This window comes from Cladophialophora psammophila, assembly GCF_000585535.1.
Source record: "Cladophialophora psammophila CBS 110553 chromosome Unknown aczJe-supercont1.9, whole genome shotgun sequence".
In the NCBI taxonomy this organism is placed as follows: Eukaryota; Fungi; Ascomycota; class Eurotiomycetes; order Chaetothyriales; family Herpotrichiellaceae; genus Cladophialophora; species Cladophialophora psammophila.
In genome coordinates, this window is record NW_006912930.1 from 115,079 (window position 1) to 141,012 (window position 25,934).

Genomic DNA, 25,934 nt, shown 5'->3' on the forward strand with positions numbered 1-25,934 from the left:
GGGCGTGGTTAGAGAGTGGTGAGGGAGTGCTCAGAGAGCGCTCTGTGATGTTCAGCTAATGGCTCAGTTAAAGCTCAGGTTAAAGCGGCCTTCGCTTACCCTCTAGGATCAAACCGTATATGGCAATTAAGTCATTAGTTCTCGAGAAATTCGGGTACCTAGCTCGCTAGGGAGGTAGCCTCGAATCAAACATCATATGCACGAAGTTCAGGGGAGTTTTGGGGAGTTGTAGCCTTGCCCAGCCTTGCCCTTCAAGTGTTTTTTGGGGAAACTTTGCCGAGTTCTGGTGGCAATACGGAGCACCGAGTAGACTGCGACCGCCAACGACCCTCGACACACCTCGACCTCACTTTCTTGACAATGAACTGCGCGTACAGTGAGGCGCATCATGTCATCTTATCGTCCTCGTGGTGGGTACACTGGCCCTCAGCAGCCATATCGATCATTTCATCCTTCTCAACAAGACGACTTCTACGATGACCGATCTAGGTCACGATCTCGAGAACGCCGACACAGCTCCCCTCACAGACGAAGTCCTCCACACGGTAAACCATAGTTCAAAATGGGGTGAGAAATTCAGGCAATTATACTGACACGCAACCGCTCAAAGACATAAGCCGACTACCAACGGGACCGTCCCAAGGAGAATTCAATTTTCGTGGCCGCGCCCGGAGTCCAGATCGAAGACGTGACCGCAGCTATGAGAGACGCAACCATTATTATGATGATGATCGCAGCTCACCGTCCTCTCGCCGAGGCGGATCGTCATACTATGATCGAGACGACCCTCGCTCCGCTTCACGAGACCATCGCAGTCGAAGTCGAAGCAGACACCGCACACCGTCAGAGGAGAGATCGCCAAGTCGAGGCGCTCCGAGCAGGGAGATCATGATGGATGGATTGGCTCCTCATCTCGTTGAGAACGATGTTCGAATACTCCCGCCCGAATTTTCATGACCACATGCAATCATTTGGGGTTATACCGTGGTGACTTGCTCTGTTTCCTGCGGGACATATGGCTAAGGTTTTCTCGGCTTTTCGAAACAGATCTCCTCGGAACTCAAACAATACTACCATGCCGAAGGTGTTGAAGATGTTCGGGTCATTCGCGACAAGCAAACCAGTAAGCTTTGAAGGGAAAATCTATGGAAGTTTAGGCGACATCTTTTCTCATGTCTTCTGGCAGGGCAATCTAGGAGATTTGGTTTTCTCCGTTTCGGCAAATTGCAAGAGGCGGAAGATTTCATGGATCGCAATTACCCTATCATCTACCTGTACGGTGACGGCAACAAGTCCAACGGAGATGCTTCCAAAGTTCGGATCACCTTCAGTCGAGAGCGGAAAGACCCACGCAGGAGCGATGACCCGGACTGGATTTGCGATTCTGTATGTCATGGAAGGTTTATCACCTGGAGTTACCAAGCTGACGAATGAAAAGTGTCTCATTAACAATTTCGCGACCCGAGATCGCTGCTTTAGATGTCAGGCTGAGAAACCAGGTACGTTTGATGACCCCGATAGCTTCAACTCGACACTCATGGTACATAGAGCACCCGACCTACGCTGCCACCAAACCGCCCAACGTGGGAGACAACGATGCTTCTCCAGACAACCACCCCTCTCAATTCCTTCTGTTACGAGGCCTGGAACCTTCCATGTCTGAGGAATTGCTGGTAAAGGGAGTAGGGAAACTTAACAAGCCAAACCCGTCAACGGCTCAACGAGATGAAACACCTGCGAAAAAGGGCGCCAAAGTCGCATCCACTACCGGTGATGCGAATCTTGGTGCCAAAGAAGGTACACTGCGACGAGTTCTGCTTGTACGGGATCGAAGAACCAACGAGAGTTGGCGGTATGGTTTTGCAGAGTATGCTTCGATTGAGGATGCACAAGCCGCGCTGATTCGGTACAATTCTTTTGAGCGGTTTACCATCGCCTCGAAGCAGGTCCTGGTCAGCTATATACATGCCGGCGTTTTCGTTCCCGTATTGAACCCGACCCCAGACATTGAGCGCTTCTGTTTCAGCCCCGTAGGCAACCCAGCCATGAAGCTGGCGTATTGGGATGAAGGGGCTTATGTGAAAGAATTGGCTGTCTCGATGCCAACCACGGCCCGACAGGATACGAAGAATGCCTCGACCACGCGCACAGATGTAGGCACTAAACCGACCAAAGACGCAGAGAAGGCCAAGAAGCGAAAGGCTCTATCAGACGTCGATGCAACTGGAGTCAAAAAGACGGTGCCACCGCACCTCCAATTCTGGAGTAATCGCCATGCGGAGCTGCATGGCATTAAAAAGAAATCCCACGATAGGGAAGACTCGAGATCAACTGATGGGAATGAGAGTGCAGATGCACCGCCCTCGCAATCCTACGCTGATCCGAATCGGCATTGCTGTTATCTCTGCATGCGCCAATTCAACAACGCAGCAGAAGTCAATAAGCACGAGCGTCTGAGTGACTTGCACCGCTCGAATCTACAGGACGAACTGAAAGTCAAAAAGGCACAAGCGAAATTGGCGAAGCACGGGATCCAACGTCAGTTTGTGATGGCCGCGGCAAAACCTGTTCAGGAATATCGCGATCGAGCAAAGGAGAGACGCAAGATCTACGGTGTAGTCAATAAGAAGGGCGAACAGGTTGGACAGGCACCGAGGTCGTCACGCGCATCCTCGGACGATGAGGGCCCGCAACCTACCGTCCAGTCCAAGGGCGCTTCATTGCTCAGCAAAATGGGCTATACTGCGGGACAAGGACTTGGTGCTTCTGGGGAGGGGATGACCGCACCAATAAGCCAGGATGTCTACGTTGCTGGAGTTGGCCTGGGTGCGCAGGGCGGGAAACTCGGCGATGCGATTGTTGAAGCGGAGCGAAACACCAAAGGTGACTATAGTGGGTTTTTGGAAGAGGCTCGACAGAGGGCCAGGGAGAGGTATGCGAGGATGGAATAGCCGCGAGACAGAAGATTAGAGACCGAGGTTGGCTTTGTCATCCTTCAGACGATGGGACAAGATTGGCAATGTTTCGGCGGGGATGGAGCTATTGTACGAATATCGAGCATGCATCCAACGAGGATATCGAAGATGGACGGAAGATATACATTCCTTGCCCCGTTGCCGTTGCCACTGCTGTTACCATTATCCCTGCCAGTCTCCCTTCCAAGCGACCCTTTTTGTCACGCGGAAGTCGACCTGTACCAACAACTTTTTTTTTTCCTTTTTGCTTTTCTCTTCAACATTTCATTCATGCGGTGTCCTCCACGCTCCCCCTCCTGGGTCCCCTGGTGTTCTTCCCTCTCCTCGCGAGGCTCCGTCCGTTCGCCCAGGAAGGAATGGAGAAGGCGCTGACCACTGATCGTTAGTGGGGGACCAAAAAAGCCCAATTTGGGATTGAGTGACGATATGTTGAAACTTGAAGCGGAAGTCGTGCATCTCGTTTCGGTTTATGGGGTGAAGGAGTTTCAGACGTGTAGGTAGTCATGCACGCACGCATACATGCAAGCCTTCGTATCAGATAGATTCATTCATGCGAGGTAGGTTGTTTGTTTCGTTCCTCCTCCTCGTCCTCTTCCTCCTCATAGTCCCTTTTCAAAACGCGCCCAACACCATCCGTTCCCACTTTTCGAGCACGGCCTCGATCTCCGCCGGCAGCAACACTGCATCTACTTCGGCTTTCTTGCTGCGGCCCGCCGCCTCATGTTGATCGCCGCCATCGTCGACGGCGCCAGCACTGGCGTCTTCTGGGATCGCGGCGATTGTCTCGTCGGTCACGGACTTCAAGAGTTCCGAGACACTGAGTTCCTTTTGGGCGCGGCTGTACATGAGGGTCATGAAGGCGATGTCATCGGCCTTTTTCGCCGCAGCGGCGGCGGCCATTGCGTCATCGTTTTCTTGGTCATTGACCCCGTTGAGGGGGGCTTCAGTGGAAGAAGAACTCGATCCTGCTTCTGGGGGTTTTCCGGTCGAACGAGGCTTGCAGCCTTCGGAGCCATGGATGACGCCTTCCAACACCCCCAGCACTTTGCCCACGCGTAGTCCAAGTTCCACGCCTAGGGGATAGCCCGCGTCAAACCCACGCTGCATCACTCGTGCCTTGCCCACCGAGAGACCCTCGCGGTATCCATCGGTCATGTGCTGTCGGCGGAGCGAGGGGACGTCGCTCAGCATCTCTTCGTGGAGGTCTCCTGAAAGCTGCGCCTGAGGCTCGTCGTTCCTTTGTGCGCCGTGAGCCGCCCCGTGCCCGTGGACCGGGAACGGGTCGGCGCCAAAGAATGCAATATCCCCCTGAGATCCTTCGGGCGTCGTCGCTCTGCTTTCGGGCAATGAGTGCCGACTGTGGGTGGGCGAGGGCGTCGACCCCGATGAATTGGCCATCGTGGAGCTTCGGCCGTGAACAATTGATCCCCCCCCCCTTCACCGTTCTGCCGTCTGCCGACTTCTACAAGAGGCGCGGGAGTGAGCGGTACTTTGCCGGTCTTCAGCACCACGAATATAGAAAAGACCAGGTCCGGAGAAACTAGAGCGTTGATTTCTTTCCGCTCCCGCTCCCTCGATCGAATTTCGAATTTCGATAGCTCGCGTACGTCCTCCGGGAGGAGTTTCCCCACTGTGTCTTGTGGCCTTGGGTCACGACTCAACTCGGCTTCGCCAGGCTCGATGCGCGAACTTGTTAAGGATACGCGGATCCTCGCCCCTTGTCCTCTTCTGATTCACTTTTCTCGTTCCTCGTCCTTCGTCAGTCGTCAGTCGTCAGTCGTAGTCTACCGTAGCGTAATGTAATATAAGCGACCTCTCGAGAATGGACGGCACGAGACGAGATAAGGTGGTGAGTCACCGCCCCCACTGAGTCGCGAGGGTCGCCCAACGCAAGGAATGAAAAAGGGGTTGTCCTCTACAAATGCACTTGGATGAATAAAAAAGGACAATTCATTGTATGGAAGAATGTGTCATTGCCATTTTTATATCACGTGCGTGGCCTTATTGGCCTTTCGCCTCGTAGCCTTGCCTCGTAGCCTTGCCTCGTAGCCTTGCCTCGTAGCCTTGCCTCGTAGCTATGCCTCGCAGCCTCTGGCCTGAACGAGTGGGCGGACGGGCACGAAGCCACACGGAAGCGTCATCCATACTATTAATCAATTCCAACGACATTCGTATTCCCGTTTTTACCTCTTTTCAAGCAATGTATTTGTCAGAAACTTTTCTGTTCTAATGGGTATCATTTCTGTATGAACAACATCACGAAGGTAAATATAATAAAAATCAACCCGATGGCACATGGCGGTATGAATGATTCCCTACCCTCCATGCGCGTAGGGGCAACGCTTGCAGAGCAAGGGCCTTCCTCTCCACGTAAGTCCAAAACAAGACTGCTCCAATGATCACAAAAATCACATTTGTGATATAATAGCCGTCACGTTGCATGAGGCAGGTCCCGCCTCCCTTCAAGCAGATGTTCTTGTCTGCTTCAAGAGCACAGCTGAAACTGTTGGAGATCACCTCAGGGTGAGTTTTGAGGAAGGCCTCCGGGTCAGCCGGTGGAATGCAAGTCGCTTTCGTAAAGAGGTCGACAAGCTTGAGGATGAAGAATTTCGGGAACGTGCCACCTAGGTTCGAGACGCTGGGCAAAAGTGTCAGCAAAAATGTTCTCACGAAGAGCCTAAGACTAGACTTACGTAGCAAGCAATGTCATGTATGTTCCGCCGATCGTTGGATCAGCAATTCGAGCGTGGAACGCAGCCGAGGCAACAAACATGACGGTATTCATGAATGTCGATGAAACATGTGCAGCAATCACCACCAGCATGTACCACACCGGAACAGCCTCGTCGGGCGCAGTCGGATACATCATGATCGTAATCTGCCCAAAGACGGCGGCCAGAAGGCGTGCAGCGTATGCCCAACACCATACTTTCAGCGGTGTATACTCTGTAGACCATTTCCCAGCGTAGTATCCCAAGCCCAATTCAAACGGGAAATCAATGAGTACAACGAGGGCCATATTTGCTTGTCCGAAGCCCTTGTCTAGGAGCTTGAGATTCGTGACCGCATCATTGGTCACGAAGCCGAGTTTGCTGACAAGATGGACGATAATGATGGTGACGACGTTGGGGAGTTTGAGCACAGCCCACATGGTCCGGTATACTTCCATAATCCCTTCACGCTCATTGTTCTTCTCTTCCCGTTTCAGAATGGCCAAGCCCACTGTTACGATGAGGTAAACCCATCCCCAGAATGCCATGTAGCCGCCGAGGGTAAATAGCCCGTACTCCCTGGGTACGGCCCGAAACCACCTGTTGGCAAAATCTGGAGCTTGTAGCGCGAGGAAGACTGTGTGTGACAGGAAAGACCCGGCAGTCAAGCCGACTGTCTGTGCGGTTGATGCATACGAAATGTTCTGGATCGAGAGGAGCGAAATGGCCCATCCGTCAACCGCAATGTCCTGAGTGGCGCACATGAAGACCAGAAGGAACCACCAGCCAGTAAAGCCCCAAACCCCGGCTCCTTCGTTGTCACCTGTAGCTTTCATCATCTCATCGATTCTACCGCCCAGGTAAATCATGGACAGTCCCGAGATGGTCTGAATAGGAGTGATCCAACTCTTTCTCCGTCCAAACCTCCTGCTCCACACTGCGTCCACAATGGGACTCCATAGCAGCTTTAACGAATAAGGGTATATGGCCAGAGAGAAGATGCCGATTTGACCATATGAGAGGTAACTTTTTAACAGAAACGGGACAGAGCCCGAGGCCAAACCCATGGGGATGCCTTGGAGGAAATACAGGAGACAAAGGAGGAGAAAGTTCTTCTTGTCTTTCGGAGGGAGATCGACGAAGCTGGTGTTAACCATGCCAGGGGTTTGCGGTGTCTGAGGAGGCGGCTCATAGTCGAGGGAGAAATCATTTCTGTTCATCAGTCTGGTGGTGTTCGTCGTAGGATCGTCGCTCGAGACGTGTTTGCGTCTCATCTCAATATGGGAATTCATGTCGCCGTTTGCGTGGCCATTCGCGTGGCCGTTCTGGTCGATCTCGATCCGAAGATCTGGGCGAGATTGCGATCTCTTGTCCTTGTTTTTTTTGGACTTTCTGCGTTGCATAGGGGAATCAGAGCCTTCCGCAACCACAAGGTGGTCTTGTTCCGACGGTTCAGTTTCGGAATCTTCGTCTTGCTCTTCCTCTTTGTCCTCTTGTTCGTCCTGCTCTTCGTCTGTTGATCGGCTTCCGATTTGAGGCGCACCGGCGTAATGTTTTTTCTCCGACTGGTATTGGTCTAGTTCAATGTCTTTGGATCGCCGGGTAATGCTTGGGCTGGCGCTGTGGACTGGGAGGATGGGATGTTCGGTGGGATGGGAGCGAGCGTAAAAGATTGGAATTGTATATGGTTCCGCAATGGAGTCAGGCATCCATGCGGCAGAAAAAGAGTGTGAGTGGGTGGTGAGTGGGTAGGCACAGAAAAGGACTCTGTGTCCTTTCGCAGGGGCGAGACCGGCGAATGACCAAGATTGAATTTGGACCAAGTAATGCGTGAGATGACTGATGCACTGACGGAGAAGGAGATGTTGCCTCTAGCACTCCCTCCCCTCACAACAACACATCATGTCGAATTGCCAGTCATGCCAGTCTCGCGCAGGAGACGACCTCATCTTGATCGTATCAGGAAGCGAAGCCTGAGGTGGCCGCCGCCCCCCAGATTTTCTCGCAGGCACTTTATTTATTGCCGGCACAGCATTCAACCCCTGACCGAGCACGTGAAAGCTCGCCTTACCTAAGATAAGCTGCCCGACGCGTCGGAGACTGTAACTAAGCAAGCACAAGACGCGTCGAACGTTTCCCCTCCGGTTGAACTTCGCTTGTCACCAGTAACGGTTGACCACCGCTAGAGACCGAGAACAAGTCATCGAGACAGAAATGGCGCTTGTCGCATCTCCCCCGCTCCCCTCTGTGGATGTCATCATGAGCGACTCTCCAGAGGATGAGATTGCCCAAGTCAGAGCCGAAAGTGCGTCCAGACTAACCCCAGATCAACCCTCGTCTCTAACACATTCGCAGTTGAAAAACTCACTCAACAGCGCAAACTCCGAACATCCTCTCTCCTGGCATCAACAAAAGCCCAATCCCGTCTCTTCCGTTACTCCCTGGCCATAGATGAACCCACAAACGACAATGACCCGCTACAACTAGAAGACCTACAACGACATTCCCAGACAAACGCCCACCGTCTTGCATTTGGGGTGACCTCATTCCCTTTCCATGACCCGTCGCCCGAACTGCGGTCCAGGAACCCGCTGCTTGGAATAAGGATAGACATATGCAACCGCAAAGGGAAATTTGACAGTCCGTATTATATATTCTGCGTTCGCGCTAAAGGCACAGGAGAGGAATTGCGGATCCATCGACATACGATTCCCGCGCTGGTGCCACTGGAGCAGTATGAGAAGCGGTATCTACCTGTCTCGTCCCAAGAGGACGAGGGATATGGTGGCTCAGACGACTCGCGACTTGGTATCGATGAAGGAGGAACAGCAAGGAAACAGGATCTCCACGGCCTCGTCGCCAAGGTCAGATATGATCTTGTGAGCTGGAGATTAAGGCGAGACGTAACAGAATGGCTGCGAGAAGAACTGCAGATTCTGGAGTCCGAAAATGACACCGGGAATAAAATCGCCGATGAGGATCCTCGCGACACCGAGGACAATTCTGGCGGTGAAAGCGAAGGTCATGACTTGGAACGCGGGTCGGAGGATCAAAATGACGAGGTGGACGAGGAGGACGAGGAGGACGAAATCACCGGCAAATTCAATGTACAATCTCTCGCCACCCTGGAGGTCGACGCGCGCCAACTCCGCATTGTCTGGTCCGATGACCGTGTCGGTCGGATCAAAATCTCCGATGATGGGAAGGTAGAGAAGGCGATTGTAATCGGGCTCGATGGCAACAGGGTCAAGAATGTGGAGAGGATCCTGATGGGCGACGGCGAGGAGAATGTCAGCCTCTATGATTTGGTGGGAAGGTTGGAGGAGGTTTACAAGAGATCCTTGGGAACGAACAAAACTGTACACAAAACGACAGAGGAGGAGGGAAGGTAGCGATGACGCCAAGGACGTGAACTTATTCGTTTTGCGAACCGAGGCTTGGTTAGCCAATACGCTGTATATGCGAAGACGATTCCAACGATGGTTATGCGCTTAAAAAACAACAAGATGGCGGAAGAGGCGATGCTTCAAAAGTCGTCCCAATTTTTCGAAGTTATCTGGTATCTCCTGCCGACTCCAACGAGCTCGCTTTTACCCCTGCCTCGCCGAAAAGGATCTTGGTAGCACACACAGTGTATCTGGGGAAAACGAGGCGGTACATGCGCTCCACTCTTTCCTTGAAACACGGTGTTTCGGTGAGCTCTCGTGGCCATAAAAATCAGCGACGGCCCGCTTTATGCTCATCGAAGTAGCCGGTGTGGGCACAACTTCGACCCAGCCTCGATTAGACAGGTCCCGCTGCTCGGTCTGCGCCCTGTCTGCTGCCATTTGGCTGCTCATGTACCGTGTTCCTCCCTCGGCAATAGTCTGAAATGAACCCGCTCAGGCGTCCACTCCAAATTGCTGATGTGTCTACCGAAAATGCTCATTCCAGACGACACGAGCACGTCGTCGAACGCGCCCGGGCCGGATACCCAGTATTCGTCAATTTTCGATTCGTGCCTGTTTTGATAAGGGGACATTTAGCTGAGAGGTCCATAGAGTGAAGGAGACCCGGAGCGAAGGCTGGCAACTTACCTCGACCTTTTAAAGAGTGACCCTCCACGAGCTTTCGCAGCACATTGTGGTTCTCGATTAGGCTAGATTATCACCAGAATGAGACCAACTACATAACATAACAAGTATTGCAAGTATTAGAAGTAATAGTTGGTTGGGGCTAATACGGGGAGTGGAGTGCGGGGGTGGAGCCCGAAATAACTTGCTGTCATGCTGAGTTTTGGGACTCCGTTCATGGCTTGATTGATCGCAGTATGCGTCTGTTCCTATCGACCTGCAGTGAAACGCCTCAGAGTTGCGTTTGTGTTGATATTACCCCCACTGCCATTCCTTTGACGCTTTCAGCTCGGCAACAAGAGTGAATCGCGTGCAGGAGCTGCGCCGGAGCTGCGCCGGAGCTTCGCTGGACCTCCAGCCGCATTGCGCTGGTTAAAAAAAAAAAAAGTATTCCTCGCAGGGAAATGCGGTTAAGTCTGGCAGTCTATCGACAGAGTACCCTGCAGAATTATGTGGATTGCAAAGGGGTCGGATGCCTGCGTGAAGATTGTACCAGTAATCATCATCATTTCGCAGCACGACAGTTTTTTGGCCTCAACCATACTTGATTGAAATTTGCCTCTGGCCCTTGTTTTGATTCTGGTGAAAGACAGTTCACTCAATGTCTTCTGCGGTCACTCTCATGCTCAGGCTGTAGTCCAGAATACGGTACTCCCTGCCGTACGAAGTCTTGCTTCTGTTTAAGCCGTTGAACATGCTGTGGCCGAAGTCCGTCTTGATGGTGCAGATTTTTTTAACCTCTTGAGTTAAAAGGCCTGTCAGTGACTCCACGGAGGAGCAGAAATCTTATGCAAGACTGGCTCTTACCATCATTAAATCGAGCGGGTAGCTCTCTTGCCGCAGAAGCGTAGATGTGTTTTTGTGTCGTTCTGCAACCAGTCGTTATCAATATACTTTCTCCACGGGTACGTGACTGGGACTGTTTTCTTCACATTTTCGCCCTGTGGTTTTAATAATCTGTCAGTGTGTTGATTTTGGAATCAGAGAGACCATTTCAGGGGCGTCTATATTGGCTTTTAACTTACACGTCTCAGATACCAACGCATCTGGTTCTTGGCCTTTTTGTATGTTTCCGTAAGGACACAGGTAGCGATCTTCTTTTGGATGTATCGCTGGGTTGAACGGTTCGTGGAGACAACACCGTCGCTGAATTCAGAGATGGCGTTCCTCACAATCTCGTCGTCCAGATCGAGAATTCGACCCTTCACCACGGCACGGCGACTGATTGCTGTCCAAATGATTCCCACCCGTGCTAGTACTCAACAGCTTTTAGTGAACATGATTGAAGTAGAGGTGCAAGAGTGAAACTAAGGGATATCTTACGCATTTGTGGGCCTTTGAATGGGAATACTGGGAAAGGAGTCCCACAGTCGACGGAGGAGGAATTCGCTATCGCCGAAGCCCCCAACAAGAAGTCCCGCCTTCTCTAGTTAGCACAGGCGAATGCAATGATCCAGTTGGCTTATGTGGCGTAATGAACATGCCTTGGCTTTCCTCTGCGTCTCATATTCGATTTCGCTGACTTGAGTTCGAACCAAGTCTACTACTCTACTGCATACGGAGTTGAATATTTTATTGGCATGCCCAATTTAAAGAATTGTTATTAGAGGAAGTGAAACGGGCGAGCAACTTGCCTTTCAAGAATGATTCTGGAGCTTGGTGTCTTTCAAAAGAGACCATCTCGTTTGTTTGAAGCCGACAATGTTCACCGGAAATGTCTGATCTGATCCAGCGTAAGCTCTCTTGATACCATGTTCCCAGTCATTATCAAATGCCCTGGACTTGGCTGTCAGGACAACCCTTATGTCCATATTTTCAAAGGAAATTTGGGTGAGCTTGAGCTCGATTCGCTCAACGGCATGAAGCCATAGCTGCCGTAAATAAACGGCAACGACATCCACGGCGTCTTTCTTCAGCCTCTTCAGTGCAGCTTGCGCTTCGGCTACCTTCTCTCCTCCTTTTCGCAGGGCTTCGTCAGAGAGAAGGAATTTGAACCACGGCACCAAAGTTGTGCGGTCGGTTGGAGTGGCAAACCCCCAATCTGTTACTTCACCTTTGTCATCGTATATGATTCTGGAAGGCACTTTGTCTGGATTTTGTTGCCGGCCGCTATCATTCCATGAAGAGATTCGATCTGTATTTGATAAGTTCCCTGACCAAGTCCAGGAGACACCAAAGAAGCTGAAAATGGGGCCCAAGGTCAGCCATGTCCTCTCCGGACGAGAAATGGAGGGAAGAAAGATGCTGGAGCATAGCAAGGGTAAGAGAATGCAAAATTTTCTCACGTCGTTCCAAAGTCGATACCGATGACTGCAGATTGTCTTTCCGCGGGAGAACTTACACCCACAGATACGAATGATCTGTCTATCGTACATGTCGCAACATGGACTATCTGTCGTGATGTAACTGCGCTACATGAAATCAGTGATGGCAGATCTCAGACAACCAACCTTGACATCTCCGCGACAAAGTGGCTTTGCTGTCTGCACGTTGATAGATTTACTCTTTCTCTTAACTATCAATCAATACTCCGACCTTTGTCCGACATGTGGGACCTGCACCAAGTACAAAGACCCAGCAGCCGCACTGAAAAGCAGCCTGTCACGGAATGGCACACAAACAAAGCAGCTTGACAACTGACGGCCGGATCTGTTAGGCCGCAAGGAGAGCACACATTGTCGATCCGTCTTGCGTCTTAGCCTTGAGCACGACACAGCGCCCCTTCGGGAAAACTTGAGCGTGGGGAGTCCTGAATTTGTTCTCGGATAGATGAGCTTTCGATCTCGCTACAGCTGGTTCGCGCTATCTATAAGATCGCTATCGCGTTCGGAGTCGTCCCAACCCCACCAAAAACGTTAAGAGGAGCACTCGTAAAGAAAAAAGACCATTGCTGGGCCTCTTCACAGACCTTGGACAACTTCTCCAGATTCCAGAGCTCGCCAATCGGACTTCCCCAGTGGGACAACAGCCATTCGTGAAGACATACTTTATCCTTGATCCCAAATGGAGCCGGGCAGACCTCGAATCCCAATGAATCTCCAGCAACAGCAGCGAAATGGTGATTCCATAGCCATTTGACGGACTTCATTGATGCCTCCACTCCGATGAATTCGCCCCTGTCCAAAGACTTTGCTCGCTCCTCAGGGGAGGTGGAATCATGCCATGCCGTAAACCCAGAGCGGATAATCAAAATATCCCCAGGTTTCAGCTCAAGATTCTGATGTTTCGCAACTTCGTCGAGTTCATCCACCGTAATCGCAAACGGAGAATCAATTTTCGCTGGTCCTTTGCCTGTCTGTCTTCGCCATCTTTCGTAATCCAAAAGGATCCCTCTACCCACAATTCCTCCGTTTTCAACCCAGTCTGCAAGGTTTCCGGTCGGTCAACTCTGGGAAACAGTCCAACGAGGATATTAACAACTCACTTTGAATACCAAGTTTGCCTGTACCATCCTCATCTATCTCCCGATGTTTCATTCCATTATAGTAGATGCCAGAATTTTGCAGCCCAACATGTCGAAGACCATCCCATTGAGAACTGCTCTGCGTATTGAATCGAACCACATCGTCGTGAGCGACGATGTCGTATTCACCACCCTTGTTTCTCTCTCTGAAATCCACAATAGTTTGTTCAAAGCGTTCTCGGCCCGCGATACCATGTTCGAAGTGATCCAGTCTTAGATCAAGCTGGACGGATTTTCCCATCTTCACTTCTCGGGATGCATTTCGAATGACCTCGGGAGTCAACAGGTTTAAAGCTAAAAGTTGGCCGCCAGGTTACCTCGCTTTCCTTTTTATGGCAACTGTGCGCTAAAGGGGGGAACGTACTTCCGAGTTCATCACCCTTGCCCCAAAATCCCCAGGCATTTCCCTGAGGCTGGCCCTCGACTGGTGGCAGCGAGTCGAAATCTGGGTAGTTGACCATGGCTCTTGGAAAATAGTAGTCACAATGTTGCCGGCGAGCTTCGATGGAGGGCGAAAGATTGCTTTATAATAGACAGATATCGGACATTAAACTCCGAAGTGTGGAGGTTGCAAAGGGCATTTGCCGGCGAACAGATTAACTTTTTGGTATGCCAAGTTGAAGTGTTATCAATCTCGATCAGCGTTGGCGTTGTCCAACAGCATTGGGTTCTATCCCTCTGGCGTATTGTTATCCTAACAACAGCGACAAGCAAATTGCAAAACGGATTTCGAGAGCAAGTTCTTTAAAATATAGATATCGTCGGATCCTGCGGCCTATCGACACAAATTTCTAGTTCAGGCTTACAGGTGGCTCACTCTTCGATAGTTGTTAACCCCGTCCTAAACGAGCAACTGTTATCAAATTGACCGGAATGATAGAGAGCCATTTTGCAGCAGGTCGAGATCGCAGCCGAGATGAGGCTCTAAGCTGTCCATCCGCCATCAACCTTATAGGTTGATCCGGTGACAAAACTTGCATCATCGCTCAGCAAGAAGGCAATGACGGTCGCGACTTCATTAGGATCGGCCTGGCGGTCTATTGCTTGCATTTTCGTAGTGACCGGTCCGTTCCTGAAGCCAGTTTCCATCGCTTTGACTAAGGGTGTCTTTATCACACCTGTTTTCATCAAGATTAGTTTCTCGGAAGAAAAGTCAATGCGAGGAGCGTGAGGTATTACCTGGGGCCACCGCGTTTACCCGGATATTATGGGATCCATACTCGCGAGCTGCCGTCCTTGTCAGGCCTCGCACGGCATGTTTGCTAGCGTTGTAGATTCCAGTATCGGCCAGTCCAACAAATCCTGCAACGCTGGAGACGTTTACCTAGAGAAGCAAACGGGATCAGTGATGGAAATTCTCTTAAATCAAGAACACAAGCGACATAAGCAAATCCGACTCACAATCGATCCACCTCCACTCTTCAGCATCTGCTGCAACTGTGCTCTCATGGAATAAAAGACTCCTGCTCCGTTGATGCCCATAATAAAATCCCAATCTTCATCGCGGGATTCAGCGAGATGGCGACCTCCTTCTCGTTCAACGCCGGCAACATTTGCTGCGCCGTCTAGACCCCCTAGGCGTTCCACGGTGTCCTTGATCCATTCAGTCACCTTTGAGCTATCCCGCACATCGACAACTGTGGCAAAATGGCCCTTGCCTGGTAGTGATTCTAGGGCCTTCTGGAGACTATCTTGGTTGATATCAGACAAAGACAGTACAGCACCTCGACTGGCTAATAATTGAGCAGTGGCCAATCCAATACCACTTGCTGCACCTGTAATGGCAATCTGCATTCGGATTTTTTTTAGCTTTGGTTCCGATCAGCCCAGGGACTTCGGCCATACTCGTTTTCCCTCCAGAGAAGACATCCTTGCACGTAAGTTGAATTTCGACGCTCGAGAATTGAAGAACACGTTGTAGAACTGGTCGATTTCGATTGAATTACTGCTGGGCTCATCGCCCCATTTAAGGATATCAGTCCAATGTCACTCGGTAGTCAAAGTCCGCTTAACATCTTCCCCGCATACATCTCCTACCCGGTGCCTAGGTAACCATGGGTTGCCATGGGGGAAAGCGATCGGAGGGGCTTTTGGAGCGGAGTAGGTCGTGAGTTTTAAACCAGATCTGACCTAGGAGTAAACCAACCTCCCCTATGAGCGAGACCAGTCGAAGGGTGACTAATAGCCATCCTCAGTCTTGGTCTGAGCATTGCCTGGTGGAGAGGCATCCCCAACCAGACAAAATACAACGCCAAGGTTGGAGGGTGAATCAACGTTGGGGGCGAACTCTGCACCCAGCCTTGGCCTCCAGGTTAGACCACAGCCTTGTCATATTACTCAGGCGTTAAGTGATCTGTCTCAACTTCGGCAAGACCTGTTCCTCATATTCATCCCTACATAGAGAGCATCCCAGATTCATAAATAATATGTTCGCTCAGGAAAGACTAGAGGAACTGTTCCGAAGGGGATGCAGGCACAAGCGAAGTTCGTCACTGCCGGAAGGGGGACTCACATTCGGGCTGGTGAGGCTGTGTGGTGATGCCTAGGCCAGTCCTTCCGACGCCACTTCGAGAAGGGACCCGATCGGCCAAAGCCTCGAAACCTGGTTGGTGGTTTTGCATCATTACTCTGCTTCCAAAAGGGCCAAGCGGAACCACTCAGTGCCCGGCTGGCAGCTCAAGGCTACAGCCTACAAGTGCGAACCCTCTGTGTAACTAATTCAGGGCAGCCATCTGCAGGGTTTGATTATTCGCCAATGAGCAGGCCAGGTAGAAGGCAACTCGATCGAGACCTGGTGGTGATGCACTACTCTCAGCCGCACTTTGACAACGTATATTTACCTAGGTAGGTACGTTCTCGGAGGGTGGAAGAAATGGCTCTCCCCAACTTCTCCCCGTGAAGCCTACTGCCTGCGAATATGAGGGAGACGACCGCGTCGGCAACCGTGACACCCGTGGCTGGCTACAGCCAGCCAAAAAAGTGCATCCATGGACGCCTCAAGGAGATCTTGATCGCTTTCGCGGTAATGACGGTGCCGATGATCGCCTTCTCTGCACTTTTGCTCGGCCTGGTCTTCCACTATCGCGTCGTTCTGAATGATTTCGCTTCTGAAAATCTGGCATTTGATTCCGGGCAGAATGATTCGGGCGTCTTCTTCGTCAATATCAGCGCGACCACGCTCATCACCATTGCCTCATGGTCAAGCACAGTTGCTCCGATCTTGGTCGGTTTTGCTGTCACTCTGATCTCGTATCCCGTCGCCAGCGGGATACTGTCGGCGTCTGTGAAACAGAAACCGGGGCAGTTACCCACTCCATATCAGTTTTCGTTACTGCTGAAGATGCTTACAAGCGGATCTCCCTCTGCCTTGTGGAGCTGGCTGCAGTACTCTTTTGGCTGGAGAGGTCGAAGAGAAGGCCAGGCAAAGTCACTAAAGACGCTGACGAGCATACTGACCCTGGGTATCATTCTGAGGTTTGCATATCCCCAGCTCCTTGATATGATTTGATATTTTTGATATTGTGTTTCTAACTCGAGTCAATAGCACTCTTGTCTTTGCCACCGATACATGGCTGCACTTCACCACAAAAACAGTCAATTTCTTCCAGGTCACGCCAACCTTGGACCCTTCGGACCTGAGTTTCGGTGTCTACGACAACTGCACCGATGTCACTGAGACCAATTTCTACGGCTGCAACATGGACAATCCCGCGTCAGGTGCAGTTCTAATGAGTTCTATTCCAATCGAGGTGCTTTCCAACATCTCCAACACCATGCTGGTCCAGACCCATACAGTTGGAAACGATCAGTTCGCCTACCTGGTGAACGCGCAGCTTCCTCGGTTGGCATCTATCGACTACAGCGCCAGGTCATATGCCGTGCGATCTCAATGCAAGCCTGTGACCAGTGACTGTATGAGTTATTTGGATGTCTATGGCGTGGGCACGGACTACCATTGCCCCTTTGCATTTCAAGGCACTGCAGACACAAGCGTGGGCTCGTCGAACTCGGTCACCATGGCCTATTTCACAGATTCTTCTGGCAGCAACAACAATACCGATACGAACGCCATAGCTAACCCTTACTATTATGCTGCTGTCGCTGTCGTGAACATGCGAAATGGCCCTTCCGTGGCGTTGCTAAACGACCCGCAGATTTTGAAGGGCGGCCACGGGGGCTCCACCATCATCGCACTCTTCTGCAATTCAATCATCTACGACCTCGAATATACGTCTGTCAATGGTACCATCACCCGCTTCGTCACGACTCTGAGCAATAGTTCCGTCACGAACATTCTCCAAGGCACTCAGAGACTCACGCAGGCTGGGGACGCGAACCTCGTTCAGGCCGCAAGTGTTGCCGGTCTTGGAGATTCGGCTCAGGCCATCTCGAACCAGTTTGCACTGTCGTATAGCCAAACAGCGCTCGCTGTTGCCTCGGGAGCCTTTCAGCCCCTCCCGGCGCTTGAGTCACAGTCACGCGAAACAATGCTGGTTGCGCGCGTGCCAAAGGCACCGTTGGCGTGCTTGCTGGCTGCTAACCTCTCGCTGGCGGTGCTAGGGATCGTGCTCACTGTGGTAGCAGTCTCGTGTGGCAGCGGCGAGACGAATGAAGTTCAGGCGCGATTGAGCATTCCCGCGCTTGTGGCATCGCAGTTTGAGGAGGCGAGAGTTCGCGCTCCGGTGGAGAAGGTGGAAGACATGTTCGAGGAGGGCCATGGAAAGCCGGGCCCGCGCATTGGCTTTGTAAGGTCACCGCAGGGTGCTTGGATTTTCAGCAGTTGGCGCCCAGCGTAATTGACAATGCAAACCTCTATGTGGGCTTGCTCAAACTGGACACAGTCGACTTTTGATCGAATAATAATGGTAACTTACGGAAAGACATGACTGCACTAGCTTTATTGTACCCTCCTTGACGTGTTCTTCTCTGATGGCGCAATCTTGTTATCACAATGGCCCGTTCTCGTTGATTTCGCAGGACAAGCCGGCCTGCCAAAACAAATGCTTGAAGAACGTGGATCTCCCAAGACCCGGCGATATTCTCATTGTCGAAGGAGAAACTTCTCGCCACCTGTCCAAGAAGACATTAGCGTACGAGCCGTCGTTTCGCACGAAATGGCGGAATAGGTACCTTGTATAGCCATTGCACGGTGACCGTTTTCCGAGAATCGCTAGTGACGGGCCAGGCTGATGTAGATTGGCACGTGGCTGGCCGCCTAGAATACTGGGGGATAATATGCGGCGCTGGTTACCAGTCTCTGCCGCCCCAGGTCGCCCAGATGTTCTTCCCATGCCTCACTTCTGGTATAGTGTTGGGTCGCCAATATTGCGAAAGGGGTTGGACAATATCCTGCCCCGGTGACCAAATGCCGACCCTCTTCGATTTAACCTGTAGGCTCTTAGACGACCCTCCTTGCTCCCTCTCTGCTCGACCAGGGAGTCTCAATACACGTATTCCTACACCCGGGTCACTAATCTCGACGGAACTATCATGGCAGAACCAAAGAACGACGCAAGTGGGCAACATGACTTTAATAAGTCAACAGAGCATCAGGCTGTCGACCAAGAGATCAAGCTCAAGTCCGGAGACGTAGTCGAGGAAGTGAGTTCCGACGAAGAGGACCCGGTCGTGACTTTCAAGACCTGGATCGTCGTGGGTGTGAGTGGATATCCCCATCACATGGATGATTGCGGCTGACAAAACTGGACAGATATTGTCTTGTGGCTATGGATTGTCCTTCTGGCCGATTCCAGTCATGGCAAACATCGGCGGCCTCGTTGGTGAAGAACTCGGTGCCCCGTCCAAATACATCTGGTTCATTCCCGTGCGTACCACCTGGATCCAAGATCACACGAGGAACTTGTTGACATGGTTTAGTCCTGGACGATATCGATCACAGTTTGCTTCATGCTATGGTATGCAATTCTCTGCACTATCGGTCTTCCTGGGAAAAGAGAGTAAACTAAAGACGTTAGTGGCGCAAACACTGACATGTTGGGCCGTCGGTGGTTTTTGACCATTGGAAATCTGGTAAATGCATTGGGGGCCTTTTCTCGTTTCAAGAGCCAGTGCTAAGAATCAAACCAGATATGTACCGTCGGCCACGTTGTCACCGCCTCGTCCAAAAACGCCAATGCCGTGATAGCAGGAATGGCTATCTCTGGGTTTGGTGGAGGGAATTGTCAGGTATGATTCTTTTGACTTTGCCGATTTCAAAGAGAAGAAGGGACAGATTGTGCTGAAAACAGGACACAGATGGCTGCATTTGCACTGCCCGAATTGCTCCCGAACAAATGGCGCCATATCGGCGTTGTCATCGCTGATTTAACAACCCTTCTGGCTGTGATCCTGGCGCCAGTTACTGGATTGTACGGCTTCCATTCAGACTCTTGGAGGTGGAACTTCTACGCTGCCGCAATCGCCCAGTTCCTTTCATTTCTAGGCTTACTCTTCCTCTACTTCCCACCAGCTCATCCGTCAGTATCCCGAGGTCATAAATCGATCTATCAGAGCACTAACTTGATGAAAGAAATGGGCTTCCAGTCAGACAGGTGCTACCAAAAATCGACTATGTCGGTAAGATCATGGGCTCTTCCAAACACAATGTGCTCCATCGGAAGTCGCTGACAACAAAATAGGCGGCGTCTTGTTCGTTATCGGAGCAGTACCGGCCCTCGTCGGAATGGTGTATACCACAGTTGTGCCGTCCAACAATGTGCATGTGATTGCACCACTGGTAATTGGATTTTTCTTCATCGTGTGCTTTGCCCTGTGGGAGACATTCTCGGGGATCGAACATCCACTGACCCCAAGGTATGTGTTCGCGTCCTCCTGGGGTCGCGACTTCACCGCTCCAGCCATCGCGTTGGCCGTGGTGAACATGTTCTACTATTCCGGAAGCATTCTGTGGCCGACGATCGTCAACGCATTCTACACGAATGGCGGCGCAGACTGGCGTTACGGTATCGTTTTGTCCTTGCCCCAGGGCCTGGCCATCACCTTCGGCGCCGTACTCCTGTCCGTATTTGGGAGCAAGATCAGGAACTGGCAGTGGCAGTTGACCGGTTCCGTGTTCATCATGGTCCTCTTCGGTTCCCTGTTGGCGCTGGTGACACCCACAAATAAAGGTCTGATGGTTGCATTCATATTTTTGTCTCAGTGTGCCTATGGCTGGGCGATCTACCTGTCTATTGCCGTTGCTCAGATGGGCGTTGAGCATAAAGATCTTGGCTTGAGCGGTGGCATCGCCGGTGTTTTCCGGTTTGCCGCAGGGTCGAGTATGTGGCCCTGAGGAGATTCTGTTGTGTTCCTAATACTGACCTCCCCACAGTTGGGGCCGCTGTATACACCACGATCCTCACCAACGAAACAAACAAGGCGGTAGCGAGGCTGGTTCCTGCGGCTGCTGTTGCCGCTGGCCTTCCACAGTCAAAGATCACGGATCTCTTAAGCGCCATTGGGACCCCAGCCCTTTCCACAGAGTTCAGCCAAGCCGTGGTCCAGGCCGTAGGAATTGCATTGGACCAAGCTCATGTACACGGTATCCGGTGAGCGGCCTCATTTTTCCTGAAGCCCAACCCAAAACCAAAAAAGGGAAGAAACATACAAATCTGAAATCCTGACATGTCTTAGAATGGTTGCCTTTGCCTCGCTGGCATTCGGCATCGTCGGCATACTAGCCTGCATGTGCTGCAAAGACGTCGACAAAAAGATGAATAACAAGGTATGTGACAATCCCTCGCTCCAGTGGCCATGATGTGAGCAAGGGGAGAGAAAACTAACGTGATTTACGTAGATTGAGGTGTATCTCGAGAACACAGAGTACGCGAGCAGGAACAAGTATCACTAGTGGGAGATGGGGCCTGTAACGACTAAAACGGCAAGAACAACGACGACGGGCGGTTCTGGTTCAAGATATATAGCTAACCATCAATCTATCTATCTATCTATTCGTCGGAAGTTTAGGGACGGGAACGCAGTCTTATGTATTCGGCCACGGAAACAGGAGGGATATCTGAAGACCAGGTATCTGCTGAGTAAAAGCCCACGAATGAGCCCAAGTAAAGCGAGGCGAAGAACACCGACGACCCCGCGTGTTTGCGTTTCCAGAAATGGACATGAACATTGTCACATGTTATATGTAATATGTTATATAAAATAGCCTAATTCCAAGGTTCTGTCTGTTCTGGGTCAGACCATCCCGCCGTCGACCAAAAAGTCTTGCCCGGTCGTGTAACTGCTGGCCTCGCTCATGAGGTATAGCACCATTCCCGACAGCTCATCCGGGGCTGCCAGCCGGCCCAGCGCGTTGCTCTCGAGGAAGAGTTTCCGCCTGCTGGGGTTCTGGCGCATCACGGATTCCAACATGTCGGTCTGCACGGTCCTGGTTTTCCACCCGTGTTAGCCTGAGGAGGCATCTCCCGGGAGGAAAGGGAAAACGGGAAGCGGGCTGTTTGTGTATGAGAGACGGAGAGACAGGAGGGAAAGAATATATATATATATATATAGATGTGTATATTTACCCTGGACTGATAGAGTTGACACGGATGCCATATTTCGCCAGCTCGTGCGCGACGTGCTTCGCAATGCCTCGGACGGCGTATTTCGACGCCGTGTACGCTGCGATTTCCTGCGGCGCCAGCGACTTGTGGCCTGCCGTCGAGGCTATGCAGACGACGGTGCCGCCGGTCCCTTGCTGCGCCATTTTCGCCGTGCAGTGTTGCACGGTGAAAAAGACGCCGTTTACCTAGCCGCCCCATTGAGCATTAGTTTTCTTTCTGTTTTATTTTTTCCCCCTCATGGCAAATAAAATGCCCTGGTCATTCGTGAGGGAAGCATCGTCACATACATTAACGTCCATGGTATCTCTGAAATCCTTCTCCGTGTGTTCCAGGAACGGCTTGTCGCGAATGATTCCCGCGGCCGGTATGCTATTTGTCCAAAACAAGCGTTCATTGTCAGCTTCGCGATTCTCCCGGCCGGAAATATGTCTGACCACAGGAGCAGAGCAGAACAGAGCAGGGAGAGGGGGGGTCCTTGCCATCCATCAATACTCCCAAAATCCGCATGTATCCTATCGACCGTGTTTTTCAACAGCTGGTAGTCTACCACGTCGGCCTGGTAGTATCTGTACTTGCCGCCAAAGGGTTCCAGCTTGGCCATGTCCTCCGATGGGTGCTCGCTGAGGTCGATCACCGCGATGTTGGCTCCAACTTGGGCCAGCGTGTAGGCGAAGTTGAAGCCTAAGCCGCGCGAGCCGCCAGTGATGACGATGTTCTTCCCCTTAAGAAGGAATTTGTTCAGGATCGAAGCCTCCGGGAACTGACCTGCTTGGGACATTGTTGGGATTCACACGCGATCAGAGATGAAGGGTTCTCGTTAGTTGGGTTCTACAATAATTTCTCTGCTCTTGCAGTAGAATGTAACTCTTGAAGTGACGATAGTAGGGCCTGTTTTTATTGAGGCGAAAGAAAAGGAGTATTCATTATGATTATCAAAATTGTGAAGGCTAACTAGACCGTGGAGAGGAGTGTGCCAGCAAGGCTCGGGAAATGATCGCCGAACCCTCCACTCTAGAATGGGTGTATGGACTACGGGAAAATATGGTGGGCTCGTATGTCCCATCTGAGTCCAAAGGGAGACAGATCTGGATTTACAAAGTGTGAATGGTGTCAAATTCAGGTCGAGGCAAAAGCTATTATCGAGAGGATGGCCGTAGAAACCCACGAATATTGTAGGTGCCTTGGACCAACGCAAGACTCGACCAATTCAATATGGGAAGAAAACCTATCAATTTTATTACAAAGATTCTAAACTATACATGATGTCAAACTGCGAAGATATCGGAAGGAACTCGTCAATGCATAGAGGGCTGTATGCAGACAAGCTAGGAAGTCCTGTATGATCGTCCGAGGGCTGGAAAGAAGTCCTCTCAGTCCCTGCATCTTGGACGGCGAAGAACAGGCTGGCAGGGTTCCTGCCGACGTCGTTGGCCTGTTGGAAATCCAGATACTCGCTTTCGAAATGACACAATCGCATGACAAGCTGGATGATGCGGCGCACTCGTCGAGCAACGATGTATGTTTTCTCCAGTTCGCCGAGTGTTCGCACGCAGGTTTTGAGGGCCGAAAATTGACATGCCACGTCCGCTGATCGCCTTTCCGCAATATCAGCAATCAAGATTGTAGATGCGGTCGCGATGACGTGTAAAGCGACGCCGCTCAGGTTGGATGCATTCCCGTACATATTGCGATAATCTTGCAGAGCCGTGGCGATGTTTTTCGCATTGTCGATGCAGATCTGCCGAGATTTATTGCATTGGGCATCCAGTTCCGACATCTTGACTCCAAAGTTTGCAGTTGGGCGATGCAAGTGGATTTTGCAAGAATAGTATTGCATGCTATCATCAAAAGTCAATAGTCAATTTGATAATAAGGCCGTTGACGCCTTACTGAAGCACAAGAATCGATGCATGAGCTTCCTTGCAATACTGGAGCTCCGGGTCGAGATTTTGGTACCAGTCTTGGAGCTGCTCATCAAGAGCGTGAAGGGTTTCAGTGTCGCATTGTTCTTCGTTCCTAAACACTCAGTGTTTGCCGCTTCATACGGTCCTTCCGCACTCACAAGGCGTCACAGATGCGGCCGACTGTCACGAGAAGAGTGACCCACGAGAAAGCAATTCTTTTCTCCCATGAAGCGCCATATTGGGTCAGAGAGCTACTTCGGAGCTCCGTATCTTCGCATTTGAGACAAGAGGGGCGGCCGAGGTAGAGTGCCCAAAGTCTTGGAAACACTGTTAGATTGCTTAATCCAAGGAGCAAGCCCGGGTGGTTTACCTATCAAAAACCAAGCAGCCCCAATAGGTAATTTGGCGTACTTTCATATCTCTTGGGGAAAAATTGGTGGACGCAAGCTGTTCTCCAGTTCTGTGAAGGCCAAGGTCAATGGCTAAACGACAAGCATCACCTAGGAGACCCAGCCGTCAATAGTGTTTTGGAAACTGTCGTGCCGAACATACCAGCTAGAAGCCAACCTTTGGTGTCCTTGCTCAATGAACAATGAATGACAGACAGAAGTAGAAGTGATTGAATGGTTGTTATTTGGGGTCTTTTGAGCTCTTGATCAACGAGTCTTGTAGCTGTGGCCACGAGAAAGGGCTCCTTGTCCTCCATGTCATCGCTGGAAGGGATTACCATCGCCCTTACTGGTGGCCGGTCGGATATTCGTGCAGCACAGGCATAGACGCAGTATAGGAGTGCTTTGCTGAAATACTTGGTCTGTCTCGTCCTCATACCTTCAAGGAACTCCTCTCGGTCAAATGCTTGGAGTACGGTGTGTTGGTATTTCCAGTAAGTTTCCAAAAGGTGCATCTGGATTTCTGGATCGATTGGATCATCAGGACTGACGTCGGCCGTCACACTCCTTTGGCACCACGGGCCGAGGAGCGAGGATGACACGCTTTCGGTGAGATGCAAGCTCGAGGTTGGGCCGAAGAATTTATATTGACCCTCTTCGTCACTGTTCAGCTTCCACTGGCGGCCACAAAGGCGTGAGATTAGGTTGTCTTCTTCCTGGGATGGAATTGGCACTGATAAGGATGAATAAGTCGATGGAGTTTGCGGACTTGACACTGGCTGTCGCTTGGGGCCCGTGAAATTCTGCGTCCCTTTTGCTGATTCAAGAGCAGCTTCAAGATCAGCGATTCGCTGATAGAGCTCCCGGATGTGGCCCTTGGACGAAGGACTGGAAGAAGAATTAGCTGGCATTTCCAAGTGCTAGAGTCGGTGTTTTCACCATTTCCGTTTGTCTTCACTGGGCCAGACACAAGGGATATTGAGTCTTTTGCATTTTCTGCAGCCCTCCAATTCTATTACGCACTGTGTGACGCTTAGTATCGGTGGCCCTTGTATATTTCAACCCCAGTACCTTGACTTTTTTCAGCCTGCAATGGTTGCATGCAAGAGCAGGAGTGGAGTCATGTTTCTTAGAAACTCGACCCGTTCGGATCGGATTCCCATGAGTCTTCGGACTTTTTGACCCGGGGGCCTGCTGCAAGGCCGAATTTGATGTTTGAGGCGTTGAATAGCTGATATCCATTGTCATGACGGGTTTCGGCACGCTCGAGAAGATGGCTGGAGTGGGCTATCACCGAGTATATTTTCTATGCACAACACTCCAAACCCCGCAATGTGGTGGAGAAGTCTCCAGCTTCTGGCCGAGGACGTCCCCCTCTCTCCAGGTTTCGACTAAGTAGTCTGCGGGCTCCAATTGGCCTACCTTATGCATCAGCCGGAGGTCATTCTCCGTGGTTCACTAGCCTCGCGGCGACCCAGCCTTGTGAGTACGCTATAGTGCCTCGGGTAAGAATTATGGAATATTTCCTCAACCGGCAAGTGCGGACGAAACAATGATTTCCGGCTCAAGGGGTGGTGGATGTGCTCCGTATTCCATTCGTTGATCGGATCTAACTTTTGACGGTAGTCCCCCCAGCCGACTATGGGGTCCAGAAGCTCAGGGGGAAGCGAGAGGGGATGACTGACAAAGCAGGCGAGCATCCTGGTCAAGATTCAATGGTAGGCCACCCGGTCGAGATGTGCTTGTGTTGCATCGCCGTCGTCAAGAGTGTATATTGGGGACAGGATGATAATGAACAAATCTGTCGGTGTGTGGTTGC

The 25,934-nt window shown here is 51.3% G+C and overlaps 11 protein-coding genes across 11 annotated transcripts; 4 read left to right on the forward strand and 7 right to left on the reverse strand.

Annotated features, from left to right (window-relative positions):
- Window positions 1–476: 476 nt before the first annotated feature.
- A1O5_06251 (uncharacterized protein) lies at window positions 477–2,951 on the forward strand (the record flags this gene model as incomplete). Its single annotated transcript, XM_007746845.1, has 6 exons — window positions 477–567; window positions 618–842; window positions 1,025–1,123; window positions 1,187–1,386; window positions 1,439–1,499; window positions 1,549–2,951. The coding sequence occupies 6 exons, from the start codon at window positions 477–479 to the stop codon at window positions 2,949–2,951; spliced, it is 2,079 nt and encodes a 692-aa protein (XP_007745035.1).
- A 636-nt stretch (window positions 2,952–3,587) lies between these two features.
- On the reverse strand, window positions 3,588–4,373 carry A1O5_06252 (uncharacterized protein; the record flags this gene model as incomplete). The annotated part of the gene is made up of 1 exon (XM_007746846.1): window positions 3,588–4,373. The coding sequence occupies one exon, from the start codon at window positions 4,371–4,373 to the stop codon at window positions 3,588–3,590; it is 786 nt and encodes a 261-aa protein (XP_007745036.1).
- An 882-nt stretch (window positions 4,374–5,255) lies between these two features.
- Window positions 5,256–7,395, reverse strand: A1O5_06253 (uncharacterized protein; the record flags this gene model as incomplete). The annotated part of the gene is made up of 2 exons (XM_007746847.1): window positions 5,256–5,613; window positions 5,669–7,395. The coding sequence occupies 2 exons, from the start codon at window positions 7,393–7,395 to the stop codon at window positions 5,256–5,258; spliced, it is 2,085 nt and encodes a 694-aa protein (XP_007745037.1).
- Window positions 7,396–7,900: 505 nt separating this feature from the next.
- On the forward strand, window positions 7,901–9,078 carry A1O5_06254 (uncharacterized protein; the record flags this gene model as incomplete). The annotated part of the gene is made up of 2 exons (XM_007746848.1): window positions 7,901–7,991; window positions 8,042–9,078. 2 exons carry the CDS (start codon window positions 7,901–7,903, stop codon window positions 9,076–9,078), a joined length of 1,128 nt encoding a protein of 375 aa, XP_007745038.1.
- Window positions 9,079–11,435: 2,357 nt separating this feature from the next.
- Window positions 11,436–12,173, reverse strand: A1O5_06255 (uncharacterized protein; the record flags this gene model as incomplete). Its single annotated transcript, XM_007746849.1, has 2 exons — window positions 11,436–11,932; window positions 12,140–12,173. 2 exons carry the CDS (start codon window positions 12,171–12,173, stop codon window positions 11,436–11,438), a joined length of 531 nt encoding a protein of 176 aa, XP_007745039.1.
- Window positions 12,174–12,604: 431 nt separating this feature from the next.
- Window positions 12,605–13,722, reverse strand: A1O5_06256 (uncharacterized protein; the record flags this gene model as incomplete). Its single annotated transcript, XM_007746850.1, has 3 exons — window positions 12,605–13,161; window positions 13,223–13,555; window positions 13,626–13,722. 3 exons carry the CDS (start codon window positions 13,720–13,722, stop codon window positions 12,605–12,607), a joined length of 987 nt encoding a protein of 328 aa, XP_007745040.1.
- A 463-nt stretch (window positions 13,723–14,185) lies between these two features.
- A1O5_06257 (uncharacterized protein) lies at window positions 14,186–15,055 on the reverse strand (the record flags this gene model as incomplete). Its single annotated transcript, XM_007746851.1, has 3 exons — window positions 14,186–14,379; window positions 14,441–14,585; window positions 14,663–15,055. 3 exons carry the CDS (start codon window positions 15,053–15,055, stop codon window positions 14,186–14,188), a joined length of 732 nt encoding a protein of 243 aa, XP_007745041.1.
- A 1,123-nt stretch (window positions 15,056–16,178) lies between these two features.
- A1O5_06258 (uncharacterized protein) lies at window positions 16,179–18,057 on the forward strand (the record flags this gene model as incomplete). The annotated part of the gene is made up of 2 exons (XM_007746852.1): window positions 16,179–16,735; window positions 16,806–18,057. 2 exons carry the CDS (start codon window positions 16,179–16,181, stop codon window positions 18,055–18,057), a joined length of 1,809 nt encoding a protein of 602 aa, XP_007745042.1.
- Window positions 18,058–18,751: 694 nt separating this feature from the next.
- On the forward strand, window positions 18,752–21,110 carry A1O5_06259 (uncharacterized protein; the record flags this gene model as incomplete). Its single annotated transcript, XM_007746853.1, has 11 exons — window positions 18,752–18,919; window positions 18,972–19,085; window positions 19,139–19,176; window positions 19,237–19,291; window positions 19,349–19,447; window positions 19,517–19,737; window positions 19,791–19,837; window positions 19,900–20,538; window positions 20,592–20,808; window positions 20,894–20,984; window positions 21,057–21,110. The coding sequence occupies 11 exons, from the start codon at window positions 18,752–18,754 to the stop codon at window positions 21,108–21,110; spliced, it is 1,743 nt and encodes a 580-aa protein (XP_007745043.1).
- A 341-nt stretch (window positions 21,111–21,451) lies between these two features.
- A1O5_06260 (uncharacterized protein) lies at window positions 21,452–22,600 on the reverse strand (the record flags this gene model as incomplete). Its single annotated transcript, XM_007746854.1, has 4 exons — window positions 21,452–21,644; window positions 21,784–22,007; window positions 22,110–22,191; window positions 22,257–22,600. 4 exons carry the CDS (start codon window positions 22,598–22,600, stop codon window positions 21,452–21,454), a joined length of 843 nt encoding a protein of 280 aa, XP_007745044.1.
- Window positions 22,601–23,059: 459 nt separating this feature from the next.
- Window positions 23,060–25,026, reverse strand: A1O5_06261 (uncharacterized protein; the record flags this gene model as incomplete). Its single annotated transcript, XM_007746855.1, has 5 exons — window positions 23,060–23,660; window positions 23,713–23,838; window positions 23,885–24,043; window positions 24,097–24,226; window positions 24,279–25,026. 5 exons carry the CDS (start codon window positions 25,024–25,026, stop codon window positions 23,060–23,062), a joined length of 1,764 nt encoding a protein of 587 aa, XP_007745045.1.
- Between the last annotated feature and the right edge of the window lie 908 nt (window positions 25,027–25,934).